General features: G+C 42.1%; 1 protein-coding gene and 1 non-coding gene across 2 annotated transcripts in view; one reads left to right on the forward strand and one right to left on the reverse strand.

Annotated features, from left to right (window-relative positions):
• Positions 1-20,211, forward strand: part of LOC124805410 (myrosinase 1-like) — a 120,545-nt gene that overhangs the window by 42,651 nt on the left and 57,683 nt on the right. Inside the window, exon 3 of the mRNA XM_047265971.1 lies at positions 11,580-11,713. Coding sequence (XP_047121927.1) covers positions 11,580-11,713 — 134 coding nt within the window. The remainder of the gene's footprint in view (positions 1-11,579; positions 11,714-20,211) is intronic.
• Positions 15,664-15,736, reverse strand: Trnaa-cgc. The gene has a single exon. It is a non-coding gene; the product is annotated as a tRNA-Ala (tRNA).

A 20,211-nucleotide genomic window follows, 5' to 3' on the forward strand; every position in this document is an offset into this window, starting at 1 on the left:
AACCCATGTTTCATCATTTGCGATTACATGTTTTAACAGCTATGAATCGTTGTTGACTTCATCTAGCGGCTCCTAAACAACTGTTTGTATTCACTGCTGTTTCTGTCCGGATTTCAACAACTTCAAACAAATTGCTTTCACACTTTTCATACACAAAACAACCGAAAAATATCGTTACATGAACCAGCTTACTTTCCAGCATCCTAAATGACTTCTGTGACCTTGACTTGGTGATCGTACATAATCATTTCTTTCACCGTTTGCACGGTTTCATCGTTCGTTATCTTCAGCATCTTCATGGCAGTCTTCGAAACGCTTACACCACTCGTAAATCCCTGTTTTACCCACAGCAAGTGGTTCAAATGGCTCTGAGCACTATGGGACTCAACAAAAAAAAAATGGCTCTGAGCACTATGGGACTTAACATCTGAGGTCATCAGTCCCCTAGAACATAGAACTACTTAAATCTAACTAACCTGAGGACATCACACACATCCATGCCCGAGGCAGGACTCGAACCTGCGACCGTAGCAGTCGCGCGGTTTCACACTGAAGCGCCTAGAACCGCTCGGCCACTCCGGCCGGCCTACCCACAGCAGATTGACCAGAAGCAGTAGGGAAGATCTGAGAAACTTACTGCAATGCCTTTACAATAATAAAATTTAATAGAAATTCTCTGATCCATTTTTAAACGAAATAAAGTACCAACGACGTCAGGAAAACACACGTAATCTTTTTGACAGTTGTCAACATACAGAATGGCCGATATACGATATCGCAGTGCCTGCGTTATTCTGATTACGATGCAAAGATCCTTTGGACATTCATGCATATTCACAACACACGGAAGTTTGTATCTGACCGTGAGTCGGCCAAATGGTAAGGCGACCTCTCGCGACAAGCTTGGAATGCGGGTTCGAGTTGCGGACCGGCACTAATTTCCACTGTCGTCATTCCATTCTACAGCTGATTATTGTCCTTATTCGCAACTGCGAATATATTTGACGTAAGTGTCCGATATGGCTAACAGTGTACAGATACTTTTCATACGTGTTACCAACTCAAAAATGAAAAAAAGTCATGCGAATCGGACTAACACATCACATGAAATTATAAAATTACTGTTACTTTTTGAACACACCACACACGAAGATGAGTTGAAAAGTCCTTGCCTTTTCCTAGCTAAAATGAATGTGGATTCATTCTGATGATTAGGCATTAAGCCTTTTTCTTTATGTTACATGCATTAGTAATTGATTGGCAATAATATTGGTTTTTATTTTCCGGCTGAAGTGGACATGCCGCAAGAAAACAGAGAATTCACTGTGAAACAGAGTCGATGACAGCTGTAATTCATTTAGGGTGACATTCGAAACCGGCGCCTAGACAGCCACAACCGACCGGAAGAGGTGCGCTGGCTGCACAGGTTGATGTCCGGATGAAAGGCACAGAAGGTGTAGCAGTGTCCTCGGATGTCGCTCAAGACGTAGCTGCGCCACCCTCTTCTCTCCAAACAGCGTGAAACGTCAGATGAAGAGGTGGCAACATACATGTTCATCTCAATTTTGAACGTTCACGCAAGGCGTTCCGCCTTATTTTTAGAATGTGGATGGAACGGCGGGGCGAGGATGTCACAGATACCAAGGGCATCGCAAAATGCTGCAGACTCTTGTGGTGAAAACTGTAGACCGTTATTGGACACTAATGTCGTGGGCAAGCCTCCAAGTGGAAATATTTTGGACAAGGCTGCGACGGAGATTTTGTAAATGTTCCTCTGTGGAGGCATCGGAAACTACAGTATCATTCAAATAGTTTGCACAAGCCGGCACAGACGCTGCAAGTTGTTCCGAAAAACGTTGACAAATAGCGGGAATGCTGGCGACTTCAAAAGGCAACCGCAAGTATTGGTACAGTCCAAAAGTATTATTCAGAACTGACATGCGTTGTCACTCCACATCTAAAGAGAATTGTAAATAGGCATATGACAAGTCAATTTTTGAGAAATATTCATCTCCTGATAAACTTTGCAAAGAATTAGTCCGGGTACGGTATGGGGTATGTATCCACTATAATAGACTGCACGTTCAAAAAAACTTTAAAATCGTCGCAGAGGTGTAAAGAGGCCTGACAGTTTATTTACCAGAACTAAGGTAGTTAACCCTTCACTTGATGCAATAGGCCGACGAACAACGCCGGATTACACGAGGCGATCTAATGCATCTTCGACTTGTCCCCTGAGTGCCACTGGAACTGGAGAGGCCCAGATAAATGAGGCCGAGATGAAGGTTTCATGGTAATGTGCCCTTGAAAACTGTTGACGCACCCAGCTCCAGGAGAGAACAAAGAAGAAACCTCAGAACATAACGCATCTAACTGTGTATAAGACACTTGTTGAGATACTAAATTCACTTCACCTAAAACGGTAAAACCAAACAACTTAAAAGCATCTAATCCAAAAAGATTCTCGATACTTGTGTTGTCTACAATAGGAAAAATTAGTGACCGGACTACTGACGTGAGCGTCACTGGGGCAGAGAATAGGAATCTGCAAACTTTCGTGACACGGAGAGAAGAAATTTTGGAAATTTGTAGTAGGTTCCTATGGGACCAAACTGCTGAGGTCATATGTCCCTAGGCTTACACACTATCTAATTTAACTTAAACTAACTTACGCTAAGGACAACACACGCACCCTCCGATGGGGGGGAGGGGGGAGGGAGCCGCGCGAACCGTGGCAAGGCATCTAAGACCTCGCGGCTACCTCGAGCGCTAAGGAGAGAAGAAGAGGGGTGCCCAAGACCAAACGCCCAAGGCCATATAAGTTTGTAATGTTACCGTAACTCATGTACCCATCTGAATGTGCATAACTTTACGGAAAACCATAACATCAGTGAAAAGCTTGTTTTGCGCAACAGAAATACACTATACAATCTTTACATCCATATCCGCTTCAGGATCACCTTGCTCAATTTTTTCTTTACGAACAGAAGCAATGTGACCCTTTTTGTTGCAATTAAGACAGGTGGCTCAGTGTTTTGGGCAGTCTGGGCGCTGTTGGTTAATGAAACAATAAGGGCGGGACGGGAGCATGAAATGCGTATGTTGCTGTTTACTGGCCCGTTTACTTTGTTAGTGCGGCTCCTACACCGGAGTGAAACAGTGATCGTGTGCGGACCACCGCAACCATGTCTCCCCCCTGAGAACTCTCTAAGCTGTGGAGGAGAGTGTTGGATTGCTGATATCTTACACCATGACCCAAGTTGGTTACCTGCAGCTCGCGGCACCTCTAACGACTGTGCAATAGTTAAAACCTCGGATATGGGTGGATATTCACACTGTCGGGCACACTCTCGGACCTCACGATCCGTAGCTAGACAAACCATAGCATCTCTCATCATCTGATCAGCATATGGCTCTTTATTCACATCGATCATAAATTGACAACGGCGACTTAATCCTTGGAGCTCAGCCGCTCATGCTCGGTAGGACTGATGTGGTTGCTTCCTACAGCGGTAAAACTCACCCGGGATCCAATAACAAGAGTGCGCTTAGGGTGGTATTTTAAAAGTACTTCTCATATTTGGTCAAACGTTAAAGAAGACAGATCTTGTAAAGGGGTGACTTGACATGGAACTTAATACATTCTTAGCGATATCAATGAAAGGAAGAACGCAAGACATAAAATAGCGTCAGTAATCCCAAAAGCTTGAAAGCGTTGTCACAGATATTCCTTGTACGCGTCCCATTCCTCTATGGACTCATCGTACGTAGAAAAGGGAGGGAGGCAAACGATCGGCGCCGCGGAAGGCAAATCAGCAGGCGACACAGACTGAGGAACATGCCGAATAGATTACACGAAAGCTAGTGACTGCTCGACGCTGTGGCCGAGCAGTTCTAGGCGCTTAGATCCGGGACTGCGCTGCTACTACGGTCGCAGGTTCGAATCCTGCCTCGGGCATGGATGTGTGTGATGTCCTTAGGCTAGTCAGGTTTAAGTAATTCTAAGTCTAGGGGACTGATGACCACAGATGTTAAGCCCCATAGTGCTTAGAGCCATTTGAACCACTTTTGAAAGCCAGTGACGGAAGTATCTGGGTTTGATCGTCCAGAGCCTCTGATTCTGTGATTGATGGTGCAACGCCGTGACGAATGAATCTTGATGTTCGACCAAGCAACGTAAAATGACCTTCGTAACACCATGATCATCTCCCCCCCCCCCCCCCCCATGAAGCATGGACCTTGCCGTTGGTGGGGAGGCTTGCGTGCCTCAGCGATACAGATAGCCGTACCGTAGGTGCAACCACAACGGGGGGGGGGGGGGGGGGTATCTTTTGAGAGGCCAGACAAACGTGTGGTTGAGGGGCAGCAGCCTTTTCAGCAGTTGCAGGGGCAACAGTCAGGATGATTGATCTGGCCTTGTAACACTAACCAAAACGGACTTGCTGTGCTGGTACTGCGAACGGCTGAAAGCCATGGCAAACTACAGCCGTATTTTTTTCCGAGGGCATGCAGCCATACTGTATGGTTAAATGATGATGGCGTCCTCTTGGGTAAAATATTCAGGAGGTAAAATAGTCCCCCATTCAGATCTCCGGGCGGGGACTACTCAGGAGGACGTCGTCACCAGAACAAAGAAAACTGGCGTTCTACGGATCGGAGCGTGGAATGTCAGATCCCTTAATCGGGCAGGTAGAAAATTTAAAAAGGGAAATGGATAAGTTAAAGTTAGATATAGTGGGACTTAGTGAAGTTCGGTGGCAGGAGGAACAAGACTTTTGGTCAGGTGAATACAGGGTTATAAATACAAAATCAAATAGGGATAATGCAGGAGTAGGTTTAATAATGAATAGGAAAATAGGAATGCGGGTAAGCTACTACAAATAGCATAGTGAACGCATTATTGTGGCCAAGGCAGATACGAATCCCACGCCTACTACAGTAATACAGGTTTATATGCCAACTAGCTCCGCAGATGTTGAAGAGATTGATGAAATGTATGATGAGATAAAAGAAATTCTTCACATAGTGAAGTGAGATGATAATTTAATTGTCATGGGCGACTGGAACTCGATAGTAGGAAAAGGAAGAGAAGGAAATATAGTACGTGAATATGGAATAGGATTAAGGAATGAAAGAGGAAGCCGACTGGTAGAATTATGCAGGGAGCATAACTTAATCATAGTTAACACTTGCATCAAGAATCATAAAAGAAGGTTGTATACATGGAAGAATCCTGAAGATACTAGAAGGTCTCAGATAGATTATATAATGGTAAGACAGAGATTCAGGAACCAAGTTTTAAATTGTAAGACATTTCCAGGGGCAGATGTGGACTCTCAGCACAATATATTGCTTATGAACTGTAGATTAAGACTGAAGAAACTGCAAAAAGGTGGGAATTTGAGGAGATGGGACATGGATTCTGTAGAAATGTTGGAACACGTGAGGCAATACTGAGCCTACGACTTATCTTAGAAGCTAGATTAAGAAAAGGCAAACCTACATTTCTAGCATTTGTAGCCTTAGAGAAAGCTTTTGACAATGTTGACTGGAATACTCTCTTCCAAATTCTGAAGATGGTAGGGGTAAAATACAGGGAGCAAACGGTGCATGGGGGCTTAATTAAATATAAGATTGAAAATACTTTTAGATTTTTAGTAGCTGTTATGTCCGATTACGCTGTTTCTCGTAAACGGTTGGCCCTGACTATTACTATTACGCAATCTGACTGCTTAGTGATTTAACAAAGTGTGTGTATAGACTATCTTCCTTCTACTTTAGTGTTCTAGTCTGCTATCTTCATCCTCCTTGTTCCATAAGACCAACAAAAAAAAAAATGCATCTCACTTACTTTACCTCTTATCCACCAAAACTCCAATAATCATCAACTTCACATAATCTCAATAATACCTCAATAATACCTCTTAAATACGTCGATACATATGAACCTTATTACCAATATCACTTCACTTCCATAACAACTCTTTCCTCTAGTCAGTCTCCTCGAACAAGCACAGATAAAATCCTAGTGCAAACTTCAGTTCATCCTCCCATACAATCTGAAGACACATGCCAACACACAACCTCTGTGTAATCCATCTGACCCAAATCTTCTGCTCATTATTAAATAAAAGAAATGCATACATGACCTCTAACAGACTTAGTTCGAATAACTCTCAGTAATTAAGTACGATTACGGAGTGTGAATGATCATAATATTTCACAGTGTGTACACCACTTCAAGAATTATGGCAGAAGCAAACACGTGGAGTATTTCTTGTGTCAAGTGTCACTTCCTATTTCAATTGCTCGCGAAAAATGCAGTGTAATAACTGTCAATGGTCTAAACCTAGTTTTGGTATGTCGTGTCGTTAGTTTCCTTCCTATTAGCATAAATTTATACAGCTTCCATAAAACCTCAGCTCATGTGACTTCTATGAAGTTTCTTGTACTAATGTCGTTCGTCGAATTATAGCAGTTCATTTTCTTATCTTAAAAATATAAGGCGAGCTTCCTCATCCCAACACCAATTAGGTTTCTTTCCAGATAGTTCACATAAACGAGGTGTGGCCAAATCGTCCAATCTAACAAAGCGTCTAAGAAAATTACAGACACCAAGGAAGCTACGAACATCACGTTTCGTGGTAGGAACAGCATAGTTACGAATAGCGTCTAATTTTTCTGGATCAGGAAGAATACCTTCTGTAGAAATAATGTGACCGAGAAATTTCACCTGAGAACGACCAAATTCAGATTTTTCTAAGTTCACTGTAATGCCAACTTTTGCAAAAATACGTAATGATGAATCCAAAATTTTGTTATGCTCAACTCCAAGAACGTTTAGCAATAAGAAAGTCGTCAACATACGAAGTAATATTGTCACGAAGATAAACAGGTAACATTTCGTTTAAACTACGAATGAATGCTGCAGAAAATATAGTAAGTCCAAACGGTAATTTCCGAAGTCACTTTTGGGTAAATTAGTCATATCCGGTTATTGTTTACTTACTCACTAGATAGATTGATAGTCGAAGAGTTGGTTTGACAGATGCAAAGAATAGTAAAAGAGTAGGCAGCGGTGCAGAAAACTAAAAGGGAAATAGCACCACTACAGCTCGGGACCCTATGCTCGCTACGGCACATGGATGTATGTCATTCTTAGAATTGCGGAAGATCTTAAATTTCCGAAGAGTCAAAAAGTGTTTATAGTCAAAGTTTTCGCCTCGTGGCGACAAAGACCTACCGCGTCTGTCCCAGTCCCAATGACGATTATTGTCAAGTTCGCGCGCCTGGCGCTCTCTTGTCGCATCCCGTAAATGAAACAAATTATTTTCTTCAAACCCTTCTGCTAAACTAACACTTGTCAATTTATCTGAGATCTCCTCAACTCTTTCCGATGAGTCACTTAATTGTTCTTTCTGTTTATTTAAGTCTTCTGTAAATGTCGCGACTCGGGTTTCGGTGTTGTCACATTTAGTAGTTAACTGTTCACACTGTTGCGTTAAGTTATTTAATCTGTCATTCGGTACGGATTCCTCGATTCTTTCAAGTATTTCTTCCTTATCGTGTGCACGTTGTAAATTTAACTCTGAAAATTTCTGTACTATCACGCGATCTTTTTCTTCCCGTTCTCTGCCCTGATCCTCTTGTCTAATTTCTGTTGAAATTAAGCTATTATTGTGAGCCTTCAAAATCGGTTATACTTCTTCTCTAATTTCTTTATTTGATTCGTCTTTCATGTATTTGAAACATGTCCCTGTTCGTGAGCCTAACTGTTTTTCCATTGTTTCCATCTCTGTTTTAATTGATCCTATTTGTGAGCATAACCGTGTTGTCATTGCTTTCATCTCAGTTCTTAATTCAGATCGTAAAGTTCCCATCTCAGTTTTAATTGTTCCTATTTGTGATCCCTGTGAGTCTAACCGAGTTCCCAAATTTAATATTGCACTCATCAACTGCTCCATAGTAACTGGTTCGAAACTCTTTTCACCCCTAACATTTCCCGCAAAGCTGTAAAGCTATCTGTGTTCAATACTACTTCAGAATCTTCTATCGTTAATCTCGGATTCTGTGAATTATCTGATTGCGAAAAATTTTGAAATGGTTCCGGAATATTTTCCCGACTTATTACATTATTTTGAACTCCATTATTCATCATACTGTTGTCCTGTGTTGGCGAGTTCGCCATGTCAACAATTTCGTCATTCTCACTATTCATCATTTTCGCCTTTTTCATTGATCGCTTAATCATTTACAAAATATACCAAACTCGTCACTATATGAAAATTACACACAATGACTCTTTATCTCCAACAATACCATACACACGAGATGTTTCCCTCAAACACGATTAATCGAACAATTGAAATAATTGCACTAAATTGTCAAACCCGTATACAAGACAACAATTTAAATTTTGAAAAATACCATTAGAAGAATGCCAATTACCAAATCTACACATGCAATACAGACTACAATTACTAACTACAAATTACTACAACAATACTACCGTCTACTATTTTTACAATCAGAAGAATCCAAGGGACGATCCGAAGCAGCGGTCGCCACGTGCATGGGGGCTTAATTAAATACAAGATTGAAAATATTTTTAGTAGCTGTTATGTCCGATTACGCTGTTTCTCGTAAACGGTTGGCCCTGACTATTACTATTACGCAATCTGACTGCTCACAACAACAACAAAGAATGAAATGAAAATTTTCGTTAACACAATTAATTAATTAAGTCCCCAGCAACTATAAAACCAACAAAACCCAAGCACAAATGTAACTGTTCTGTATGTGGGAGTGTGACTCAACGTACACATCTGGCACGGTTCTTCTTCAACAAGACAAGAATTTTAAATACCAATTATACTGACGTGATAAAAGAAAATTAGAAAAACTATAATTACGCAAGAAAACCAGAATTACACTCTAATACAAGAACACAAGCCAGATGCTTTGTTGACTGAACCTGTAATGATGCATTATTTCAGACACACAAATAATAAAAAACATAGTGGTTTTTACCTTCATACATATTGACGAAATGCACTCTGATCATTACAATATCTTCGTTAGAATAACATCTGCTATCTCTCCCATCAAATAACTGCATAAAACATGGAACAAACACTCCCTACTACCACATATCCACTCCGACTTCACGACAAGCAGTGCCCACTAGCACATCTCGGCAAGAACTCTCTGCTACAACATCTCAGCACAAACTAACACGAGACCTCGACAGGCACTGACTTCTACGAGTTCTTAACAGGCACTGTCTTCTACGAGCTCTGCCCACGCACTGACTTCTACGAGTTCTTAACAGGCACTGACTTCCACGAGCTCTCGACAAGCACTGACAACTACGAGCTCTCCCCAAGCACTGTGGAGGCGGCTTAATAATACTCTTTGGCGCAATCTCTGGCGCAGTGGCTCAGTGTAGCCACCTTTCAACGGCTATTTACAATTTGTACAGAAACCAGATGGCAGTTATAAGAGTCGAGGGACATGAAAGGGAAGCAGTGGTTGGGATGGGAGTGAGACAGGGTTGTAGCCTCTTCCCGGTATTATTCAATCTGTATATTGAGCAACCAGTAAAGGAAACAAAAGAAAAATTTGGAGTAGGAATTAAAATCCATGGAGAAGTAATAAAAACTTTGAGGTTTGCCGATAACATTGTAATTCTGTCATAGACAGCAAAGGACCTGGAAGAGCAGCTGAACGGAGTGGACAGTGTCTTGAATATCAACAAAAGCAAAACGAGGATAATGGAATGTGGTCGAATTAAATCGGGTGATGCTGAGGGAATTAGATTAGGAAATGAGACGCTTAAAGTTGTAAATGAGTTTTGCTATTTGGGGAGCAAAATAACTGATGATGGACGAAGTAGAGAGGATATAAAATGTAGACTGGCAAAGGCAAGGAAGGCCTTCCTGAAGAAGAGAAATTTGTTAACATCGAGTATAGATTTAAGTGTGAGGAAGTCGTTTCTGAAAGTATTTGTATGGAGTGTAGCCTTGTATGGAAGCGAAACGTGGACGATAAATAGTTTGGACAAGAAGAGAATAGAAGCCTTCGAAATGTGGTGCTACAGAAGAATGCTGAAGATTAGATGGGTAGATCACATAACTAATGAGGAAGTATTGAATAGGATTGGGAAGAAGAGAAGTTTGTGGCACAACTTGACCAGAAGAAGGGATCGGATGGTAGGACATGTTCTGAAGCATCAAGGGATCACCAATTTAGTATTGGAGGGCAGCGTGGAGGGTAAAAATCGTAGAGGGAGACCAAGAGATGAATACACTAAGCAGATTCAAAAGGATGTAGGTTGCAGTAGGTACTGGGAGATGAAGAAGCTTGCATAGGATAGAGTAGCATGGAGAGCTGCATCAAACGAGTATCTGGACTGAAGACCACAACAACACCATAGTGAGAATAAACGGAAGAGCAAACTCAACAGAAATTGGCGCGAGAACTGGATTAGACTCGTCGCCAATAGTGTTGTTTTCAGGTACAAGTACCACACGCCAGTAGACAACGCAACTTTATTCCATAGAAGCGTTAACAACTTTTACACAATATTTAAGTAATTTAACTGAACATAACTTTATTTCACGGAAGCATTAACAAGCTGACCATAATATTTAAGTAACATTTAGTAGGAACCAGTTACGAACACAAAGAGCTGTAGCAATACACGTAGAGAACTGGGGCCAAGCACACACACACACACACGGCATTTTGAAAGTACGCGAACGCGTCACTGCAAAGACCATTTCTGAACACTAAGAAATCGTTAAAAGTTGCGAATGAGTGGTTTGCAGGACAATCGATACTTTTTCGTGGGTTAAAGAAGCTGGAACAAAGATTCCATGAATGTGCTGAGCTCAAGGAGGAATACTTTGGTGAATAAACAATTTTTTCAAACCCGTAACAACATTTTTCTCTTTGTAAATCTAAGGACTCTTCCAAACCCCTACGTAATTCTCTCGTCGGACAAGCTTTTGCAGCTATTGCCAGTTTGCGTATTATACCCTCTATACTTCGCCCATGTCAATTATTTTGCTGTTCAAGTAAAAAAGAGTCTACTACAGTTCCTAATCTAATTCAGTCAGTATCGCCTGATTTAATTTAAGTACAGTCCATTCTCTGTATTTTACTGTTATCTTCGTCTTATAACCTTTTGAAGACACTGTGCATCCCGTTCAATAGATTTTTCAAGTCCGTTTCATCTCTGAAAGAATTACAATGTTACATGTATTTCTTCTACCTAAACTTCAATTTCCTTTTTAAAGTTTCTACTTGGCTTCTTGTAGTGGTTCCCCAGTATTCAGATTGAGTAACATGGGTAGTAGATTACACTCCTGTCTCGTTCCCATATGACAAACTGCTTCCCTTTCATGTCATTCGACTCTTCTAAGTGCACTGTGATTTCCGTGTAAGATGTACGTACACAAACTTCCGTTCCACGTATTTAGACCCTCTCAGCTCCAGATTTCAGAGTGTGTTCCCCTCAGCATTGTCAGAAGCTCTTCTCCGATGTGCTGAATACGAGTGGTGTGTGCGTGTTGCAGGCAAGGGCGTCAGCATCTGGGACCACATGCTGCACTCCCAACCCAACCTGACCGCCGACGGCCAGAACGGCGACGTGGCGGCCGACTCATACCACCATTTCAGCGAGGACGTGCAGGCGCTGGTCGGACTCAACGTGAGTGCCTGCGCCCGCTCTGCAAAACACTGTGGAGTGCGTGGCGGGGGGAACGTCCCGTTCCACTGCGCACGCTGCAATTAGTCTGCTCTGCTCTCCGTTGTTCCTTCGGGACTGATACGTGGGGACTCACCGAATATTCCTATATTTCTCACTTTGAAACTTTGCAAGAAGGCTTTGCGGTTTCTTTGGTATCTCTCCTCAAGCCTCAGCGAGTTCATGTCTCTCGGCATCGCTGTGGAACAGCCCCACAGTTGAAGCAAACCTGTGGCCACTAGTGCTCCCCTTCTTTGGATGTCTTTGTTGCTCTGTGAAAGTCCCACCTGGTATAGGTGCCATACTATTGAGTAGATTGAGTATATGTATTGAAATCTTTCCAGTTGTGTCTGTGATCTTGCAGTCATAGGATGTTATTCTTCTGATTTTCGCCAAGTCCAGAATTTTACATTACAGAACATATAAAGCACGTAGCCAATCATTGCATCATTTGGAATTCTTGTCAAAAACTGACTGGACAACCTATACAACTATTTTTTTGAGATGGTATTTCGTTATAGGTGATAAGTGTGTCATGTGTAAAAATTTTTATACCTCGTCATTAATGTAAAACACGGACAGCGATGCACCAACTAAGTCAATTTTCCGATTATAGTACATTTTCCCAGTGGTACATTAGCAATTTCCTGATCATATACATGAGTGTCTTAAGCTATTTACACACACACACATATATATATATATATATATATATATATATATATATATATATATATATATATATATATATATATATATATATATATATATATATGCGCGCGCACACATACACACACACACACACACACACACACTATAACGATACACGTTCCATCACTCTCCTATGGAGAAGAAGGGAAGGAGTAGTCAAAAATACGTTTCCATTTTGTGTTCCAAGAAATCCACGTCAGTAAGTACAGGGCTATTACAAATGATTGAAGCGATTTCATAAATTCACTGTAGCTCCATTCATTGACATATGGTCACGACACACTACAGATACGTAGAAAAACTCAAAGTTTTGTTCGGCTGAAGCCGCACTTCATGTTTCTGCCGCCAGAGCGCTCGAGAGAGCAGTGAGACAAAATGGCGACAGGAGGCGAGAAAGCGAATGTCGTGCTTGAAATGCACTCACGTCAGTCAGTCATAACAGTGCAACGACACTTCAGGACGAAGTTCAACAAAGATCCACCAACTGCTAACTCCATTCGGCGATGGTATATGCAGTTTAAAGCTTTGGATACCTCTGTAAGGGGAAATCAACGGGTCGGCCTGCAGTGAGCGAAGAAACGGTTGAACGCGTGCGAGCAAGTTTCACGCGTAGCCCGCGGAAGTCGACGAATAAAGCAAGCAGGGAGCTAAACGTACCACAGCCGACGGTTTATAAAATCTTACGGAAAAGGCTAAAGCAGAAGCCTTACCGTTTACAATTGCTACAAGCCCTGACACCCGATGACAAAGTTAAACGCTTTGAATTTTCGGCGCGGTTGCAATAGCTCATGGAAGAGGATGCGTTCAGTGTGAAACTTGTTTTCAGTGATGAAGCAACATTTTTCCTTAATGGTGAAGTGAACAGACACAATGTGCGAATCTGGACAGTAGAGAATCCTCACGCATTCGTGCAGCAAATTCGCAATTCACCAAAAGTTAACGTGTTTTGTGCAATCTCACGGTTTAAAGTTTATAGCCCCTTTTTCTTCTGCGAAAAAAACGTTACAGGACACGTGTATCTGGACATGCTGCAAAATTGGCTCATGCCACAACTGGAGACCGACAGCGCCGACTTCATCTTTCAACAGGATGGTGCTCCACCGCACTTTCATCATGATGTTCGGCATTTCTTAAACAGGAGATTGGAAAACCGATGGATCGGTCGTGGTGGAGATCATGATCAGCAATTCATGTCATGGCCTCCACGCTCTCCCGACTTAACCCCATGCGATTTCTTTTTGTAGGGTCATGTGAAAGATTCAGTGTTTAAAACTCCTCTACCAAGAAACGTGCAAAAACTGTGAGCTCGCATCAACGATGCTTTCGAACTCATTGATGGGGACATGCTGAGCCGAGTGTGGGAGGAACTTGATTATCGGCTTGATGTCTGCCGAATCACTAAAGGGGCACATATCGAACATTTGTGAATGCCTAAAAAAACTTTTTGAGTTTTTGTATGTGTGTGCAAAGCATTGTGAAAATATCTCAAATAATAAAGTTATTGTAGAGCTGTGAAATCGCTTCAATCATTTGTAATAACCCTGTAAGTGGACTCAGATGTTTTCGGCTGAATACCTCACTCCTTACTGTGCCGCGGTATAGCTGAGTGAAGGAGAACGTAAGTCATTTCTCCTTCTAGTATCTGTTTTATTAATGTTATCTTTGTTGCTGAAAAGCGATCGTCAACATTTTGATGTAAAAAATCTAATATTATTCCTAACAAAAAAGTCACCAACCTTAGAAATTTATATTAATCTGCAACATGTAGCTTCCAGTTCAAGGTCTTATTAATACCTACGGCTAAGAACTTAATATATACTGTTTCATTTATTGATTGACCATCATGGATTATTTCTAATAATGTAGACTGAACCTGCGCAGTACATTTATTATGTTTTATGTAAGTTCAGTGATGGTCGTTTGCAGTTTTTGTTAATAACTGTCAAGAAACCTTTGTTTCCATTTTGACGTGTTGACGTTTGTCTGTTAGGTTTCGCCGCAGTTCCGTTTTCATCCGACGTGCGTGTCTCACTCAGAAGGCACATTAAATACTTAGTGAGGATTTTTGTGTTACCGCACTTTCGTGGTATCTGTTTTGATCTTGCAGTGCTCATTACAAGTAACATGAATGTAAGACAACAATTATTTACGTGAACAAACGACTGCGATAGTGTGTATCAGTTCTTCGTGAGAGATTCAGAAGCAGAAACTGTGTGCCAACGTGAAGCATCCATTTCGGAATTTTATCGAGTCACATGCAAGGAAAATTAAGGCAAGCTCTGGTTACCTTTATACGTAGTCCTCCTAGTTAATGTGTGGCGGGTAGGACGCTAAACTCGAGACTTGGCAGCCCCTCAGTCCCGCATAGAAGAGAGATTTTAGTCCTTGCAAGACGGTTGCAGCTCCATCCAGTCCGCTAACAGACCGAATATCGGGCATCTTTACCGGTGACAAGAGGAGCCCCCGGGGCAGCTGGGCTTGCCACCCTCCCCCTCCCCCTCCTAGTGCCGCGGCTAGTGAAAGACCAAATTCCACCAGCAGTCAGGCCAGAAGCCATTCACGGGTTGAGCGCCACGGACACTGCCGCTTTTATCTCTGAACTAGTAACCAAATATTACTGACGTGGAGATAAGTACCTTTCTCCATTTCAAGCTCCAAATATCAATTTCCAAAAGTCAGCTCCCCATATGTATCCTCACAATCCTGTTCCTTCTGACCATCAGACCCGTCTACGTGATGACTGTCACGACACTGAACCTGCATTCTTGTTCGCATGTTAATGAAGAAACGAAGGACACCTACAGATGATGTTACGATAGAAATGGCTCAAGCTGAAGGAAAAGAAGTACCAGAGGCGCATGCCAAATTATTCACAGTATGTCAGTGGACTAAACAATGCTGCAGTTGTTCTCTTTCTCTAAACTGGAGAAGGGCAAGAGATAACAAACTGTAAATCCATCAGCGTCCTCTACCACCTGCTACCAACTGCAAAGAGAGATAATCGATTTTAGATGATCAAGCATGCGTTAGATGGTGGTGGTGGTTAGTGTTTAACGTCCCGTCGACAACAAGGTCATTAGAGACGGAGCGCAAGCTCGGGTTAGGGAAGGATTGGGAAGGAAATCCGCCGTGCCCTTTCAAAGGAACCATCCCGGCATTTGATTGAAACGATTTAGGAAAATCACGGAAAACCTAAATCAGGATGGCTGGAGACGGGATTGAACCGTCGTCCTCCCGAATGCGAGTCCAGTGTGCTAACCACTGCGCCACCTCGCCATGCGTTAGACGTGGCCCAGTTGCAAAGAGATGAATGAAAGTCCAGGACGAAACGGAGACTACAGATTATCAAATTGCCTGCGAATGGTAGATTTCTAGAAAATATTTGACTCAGTTTCAGAAAATCTGTACCCACGCCCTTCATAAACAAGGCGATGATCGAACCTCTTCTGATACACTGATGAATATATACAAGAATGTTGTAGCTTCCAACTGGCCTTCATCAAGCTACCGGAAAAATAAAATTTTAAGTGGCGTCAGGCAAGAATATTCCATATGATCAAAGCCGTTCTCAGCAATCATGGAGGAAGTTTTCAGGCCCTTACACTCAGGAAACTAAGAAGGGATACGTGTTGATGGAACATATTTGAACCACTTTCCTTTTGCTGATGGATTGTACTGTAGACCTCTAGTGCAGATGAAATTCAGCAAGAAAAGTAAAAAACTTAACAGAACACTCTCCTGAAGATATCTGGACGTTTGCCAGCCGAAATATTGTTGCAAGAAGCCAACATGATCCGGCTGCAATCCCGAAACCGCATCGATCGTTCAGGACGCCGAGGAAATGTCAAGAATCACACTTAATAGAACAAGTTTGAAAATAAGCTTGAAAATTAATTACAATAAAATAAAAAATATATAACCAAGGTAAAAGTGAAAATCGTATAAATTAACAGTCAAGACACAGAACGGAGTGTTAGTCTTTACATCTGCTGTAGTTGAAGGCAATGACTAGATAAACAGGAACATAAATCAAGAGAAGAGCAAAAAGTTAATGATAACGCGAAAGACCGTAGTGCTTGGAAAAGCCTAGGGGAATCCTTTATCCAGCAGTGATTTCCAAATGGCAGTTGTTAATGGCGATATTGATAATGAACATAGTACAACGTTAATTTCGTGACGCGTATCTTCTCGGTACGGTAAACTTTATAGCCATTGTTGTGTTAGAGTGTCTCGCTGTGGTAATTATCTTAAGAATACTGTTCACAGCGGTATACGGATTTTCACACTTGATCACACCAAAACACACAGACACACACACACACACACACACACACACACACACACACGCACGCACAATGTATACACAAACAGATCACAGATACTTCAAATGTTACACTCGAAAGTTGGCAATAACATTCGATCTTTGGCAATAACATCCGACAGTCGGCAACACAAACCAAAGCATTACACCAAAACAAGTGTTCAGTTCCTAGCGCTGTGAAATGTGGGAAAAAACCGGAAGCGGCATTTATAAGAAGAGGAACGACACCAAAAATGGAACAGAAGCGTAATATGTAGAAAATCGTCCACGCAACCTGTAAGTACAGTTCCAAATACTACTACATAATAGCAAAAACCAACCACCAGAACTGTTTATAACCTATAGGTACATTGCCCAAAATGTAAACTAAATAGTAAAAATGTGTACATATTCCAGGCCACTGAATATGGCTTGCACAGAATAAAGGCGAAACGCGTATGGCATGAAAATTGTGTTTCATTCAGTTGTAGTCAGACGGTCCAAAAAGTAAAAATTACCAATTTACCGTAATATTACACGCAACTCAGGAAGTGACGCCTACAAAAGTTGAAGGCGGTAGATGCTTCAGTGTCGTGGTGGGACACGTGAGTAACATGATACACCCATTCCAGGAACTGTCAGGGTGTTTAAACATGGCGAGTTGGCTGTAAAGCGTTGAGTCTGCCCTACGAAACATCCATTATGGCAGATGTCTTCTGGGCACTACTCTGTGTGACTGGTAAATCCAGACTGGGAAGTGGTCACTTGAGTGCAAATCATCAATCACTTCCCATTGGGCGGTGTTTGTGAGAGCTGGGCAGTATACCGAGAGATCTGTGGCAGTGAACGACCGTGAACCAGTGCTGAAGTGTGTATTCCGCCCAATATTCAGCAAACGTGCATACAAGGACAACGGAAGGCTCTCAATCGCTCTATCCCTGGGCCAGGTGGTTGCAGAGCCCCAAAGCACCTTCTGTGCTTTAAAATCGCCACACTGGATAAAGCGGAGGAGGAAATGAGTAATAGAGGCCATAGAGAGCTTCTTCGTAACACCTGATGTGGCGGCGTGCAAAGAGAATATTTTTTGGACTGAAGACGCATGTATCGATACAGAGACTGCTTGCAGCCTGGTTGTAATGGAGAGAAGCGAGGAGACGTAGGCGTTGTTGATGAAAATTGCCACTCGTCCTTTAGCTCTGTCTCAACTGAGGTCGTTCTTCTTTTGAGGAATGTAGCCACGTAGCTCATGAGCGTCAGAAATTTGAAATATGTATAAATTTGAAATATGTATCTTTAAGACAGAGACAAATCGGTCTAAGTTAACAGACGTAGTTCTTCCACATGTGTCCTGAAGCCACTCAAGTTCCACTGCAGGATGGAAGACAGTTTATCGGTGAGATTCTCTATCTCTCGCCGTTCTGTCATGGTGGAAAGACTGCAGCGGAGGCAGGTCACTTGAGGGACTCTGTGGTTCCCTCAGGCAAACGTTGACGTCAATATTGGGGATGGTATAGTCATTGAGAGATCAACCAGACAGCAATAAGGTCGAAAAGTCCAATGCCTTTGGAGCAAATAACTTTGGCCATTCAGTTTTCATCTCCAGCTTAGAGTTTGGGAGCGGTGGCAAGGTCGATGTACCAGAAACACTCTGCCAGATCTCTTCTGATGTCTACGGTGACGGTTTCTGTCCAGGCCGACTTTATATTCGCCAACTTTCAACGTTTATGCGATAGGAAGACTGTGGCACAAGCAGCGCTGGCTGACAGCTGCATTTACCGGTGTAGGTAGATGTGCCCTGCTCAACCGCCAGAGACTGGGTGCTAAAACTGACATTCTGGGCAGGCTACTTCAACGTTGAGGCAAAAGAGCTGACAAAACTTGGTGGCTGCATGGCCTTAAATTCCTTCTTTGTGACAGAGTATGAGGCACATCGCGTGACTTTAATTTCCAGAATCTCCTTTTGTTCAGCGATGGCAGGACACTCCCTGCTCCAAATCGAATGGGCCTGCAAACAGTTAACACAGCTGGATGGGATAGTGCACTGGAATCCTTGATCGTGTGTTGTGCTACCACATTGTCCACACGTATCCCGGCTGTGGCTGAAGCATTGGCACTTGAAGCAGCGCATTGGATTTGGGATATAAAGTGTAATCTTATGGTGGAGAAAGCCTGATACAACGTACCCAGGAAATTTCGACAGACAGAATGTCAGGATAAATTAGACTGGCTTTTGAAGCTCACCATCAACCCTTTTCATAACGTTCTGGACTTCAGTCACTATTGTACTTTCCTAACCCTGTTGCAGTTCTTGTATACCCATATCCATAATGTCCGACATGTGACAACACCTTTAACACTATTTATCCCAATGTGCAGCTGACTGTTGATGGGATCTTCTCCAAGCAGCTTGGTATTCAACAGCTTCTGTACTTGGGGAACCTTCACAGCCTCCAGCTGGTGACCAAATCCTCTTGATAGATTTGAGTTGCCCTGCAAGTCACTCGAGAGCTTTATGGATATAGAATGGCGACAATTTTTCAAAAGAACCGTCCACACATTTCATGCCAACAAAGATGTTATTTAGACGGGTGCTATGATTAATCAAGGAAAACCCCCAGTTGGGAAACGGGGCTAAAATTAGTTGGTTACCGTCGAGTTGCAATTTACAATTTCTTTATTGATTACTTCAATCATTAAAATTCATTTCTTTAGCACTTGACCAGGAACAGATACAAAAAAGCTAGCAGGCATAAGTGCCTTTTCAAAGCAATTAGTTTACAGTTAACGGCCAAGCCATTTTACGTAAAACCGGCTTTGCTAAAACATTTGATAACAAATCAAAATTTTCCAAGTAATGAAATTAAAAACTTTACTTTACCGTTAATAGCCACCCCATTTTACTTAAAACAGACTTTGATAAAGCATTGAATAACAAAATTAAAACTTTCCAAGCAATGAAACAAAAATACCAATTTGCATATAATTTCGCTACCGAAAATGTAGGGAGCCACTTCTTTTAAATTTTGGCACAACAAGATATTAAATTACAAGGGCTCGCTAACAGGGAGGCAGAACCAGCATTTTCAAAGGATGCCAAGTAGATTAAAACAATCAAAGTAAAGATACAGTCATTCACCTTTTACAATAACTAACAATTTTAAAGCAACATAATTTTAAAAAACCCACCAATGAAAGGCAGACTTAACGTTTTTGAACAGTGGCCAGAAACGATCAGAGTAAAATACAACCATTTAACATTTTACAATAACTAGCAACTTTAATACCATGTGCTGCCACCAAAATGTCCTGGGATAGAAATAATTAACCAACCGGGTGTAAGGGCGGCCACAATTGTCTCCCGAAGGATGCTAGAAGCAGACTAACAGAACCACAACGCCTCAGATTCAGCAATCACATCAACCTCACGCGAGGCCAGGGGAGGAGGAGGAAA

This window comes from Schistocerca piceifrons, chromosome 7 (assembly GCF_021461385.2).
Source record: "Schistocerca piceifrons isolate TAMUIC-IGC-003096 chromosome 7, iqSchPice1.1, whole genome shotgun sequence".
Classification (NCBI taxonomy): domain Eukaryota; kingdom Metazoa; phylum Arthropoda; class Insecta; order Orthoptera; family Acrididae; genus Schistocerca; species Schistocerca piceifrons.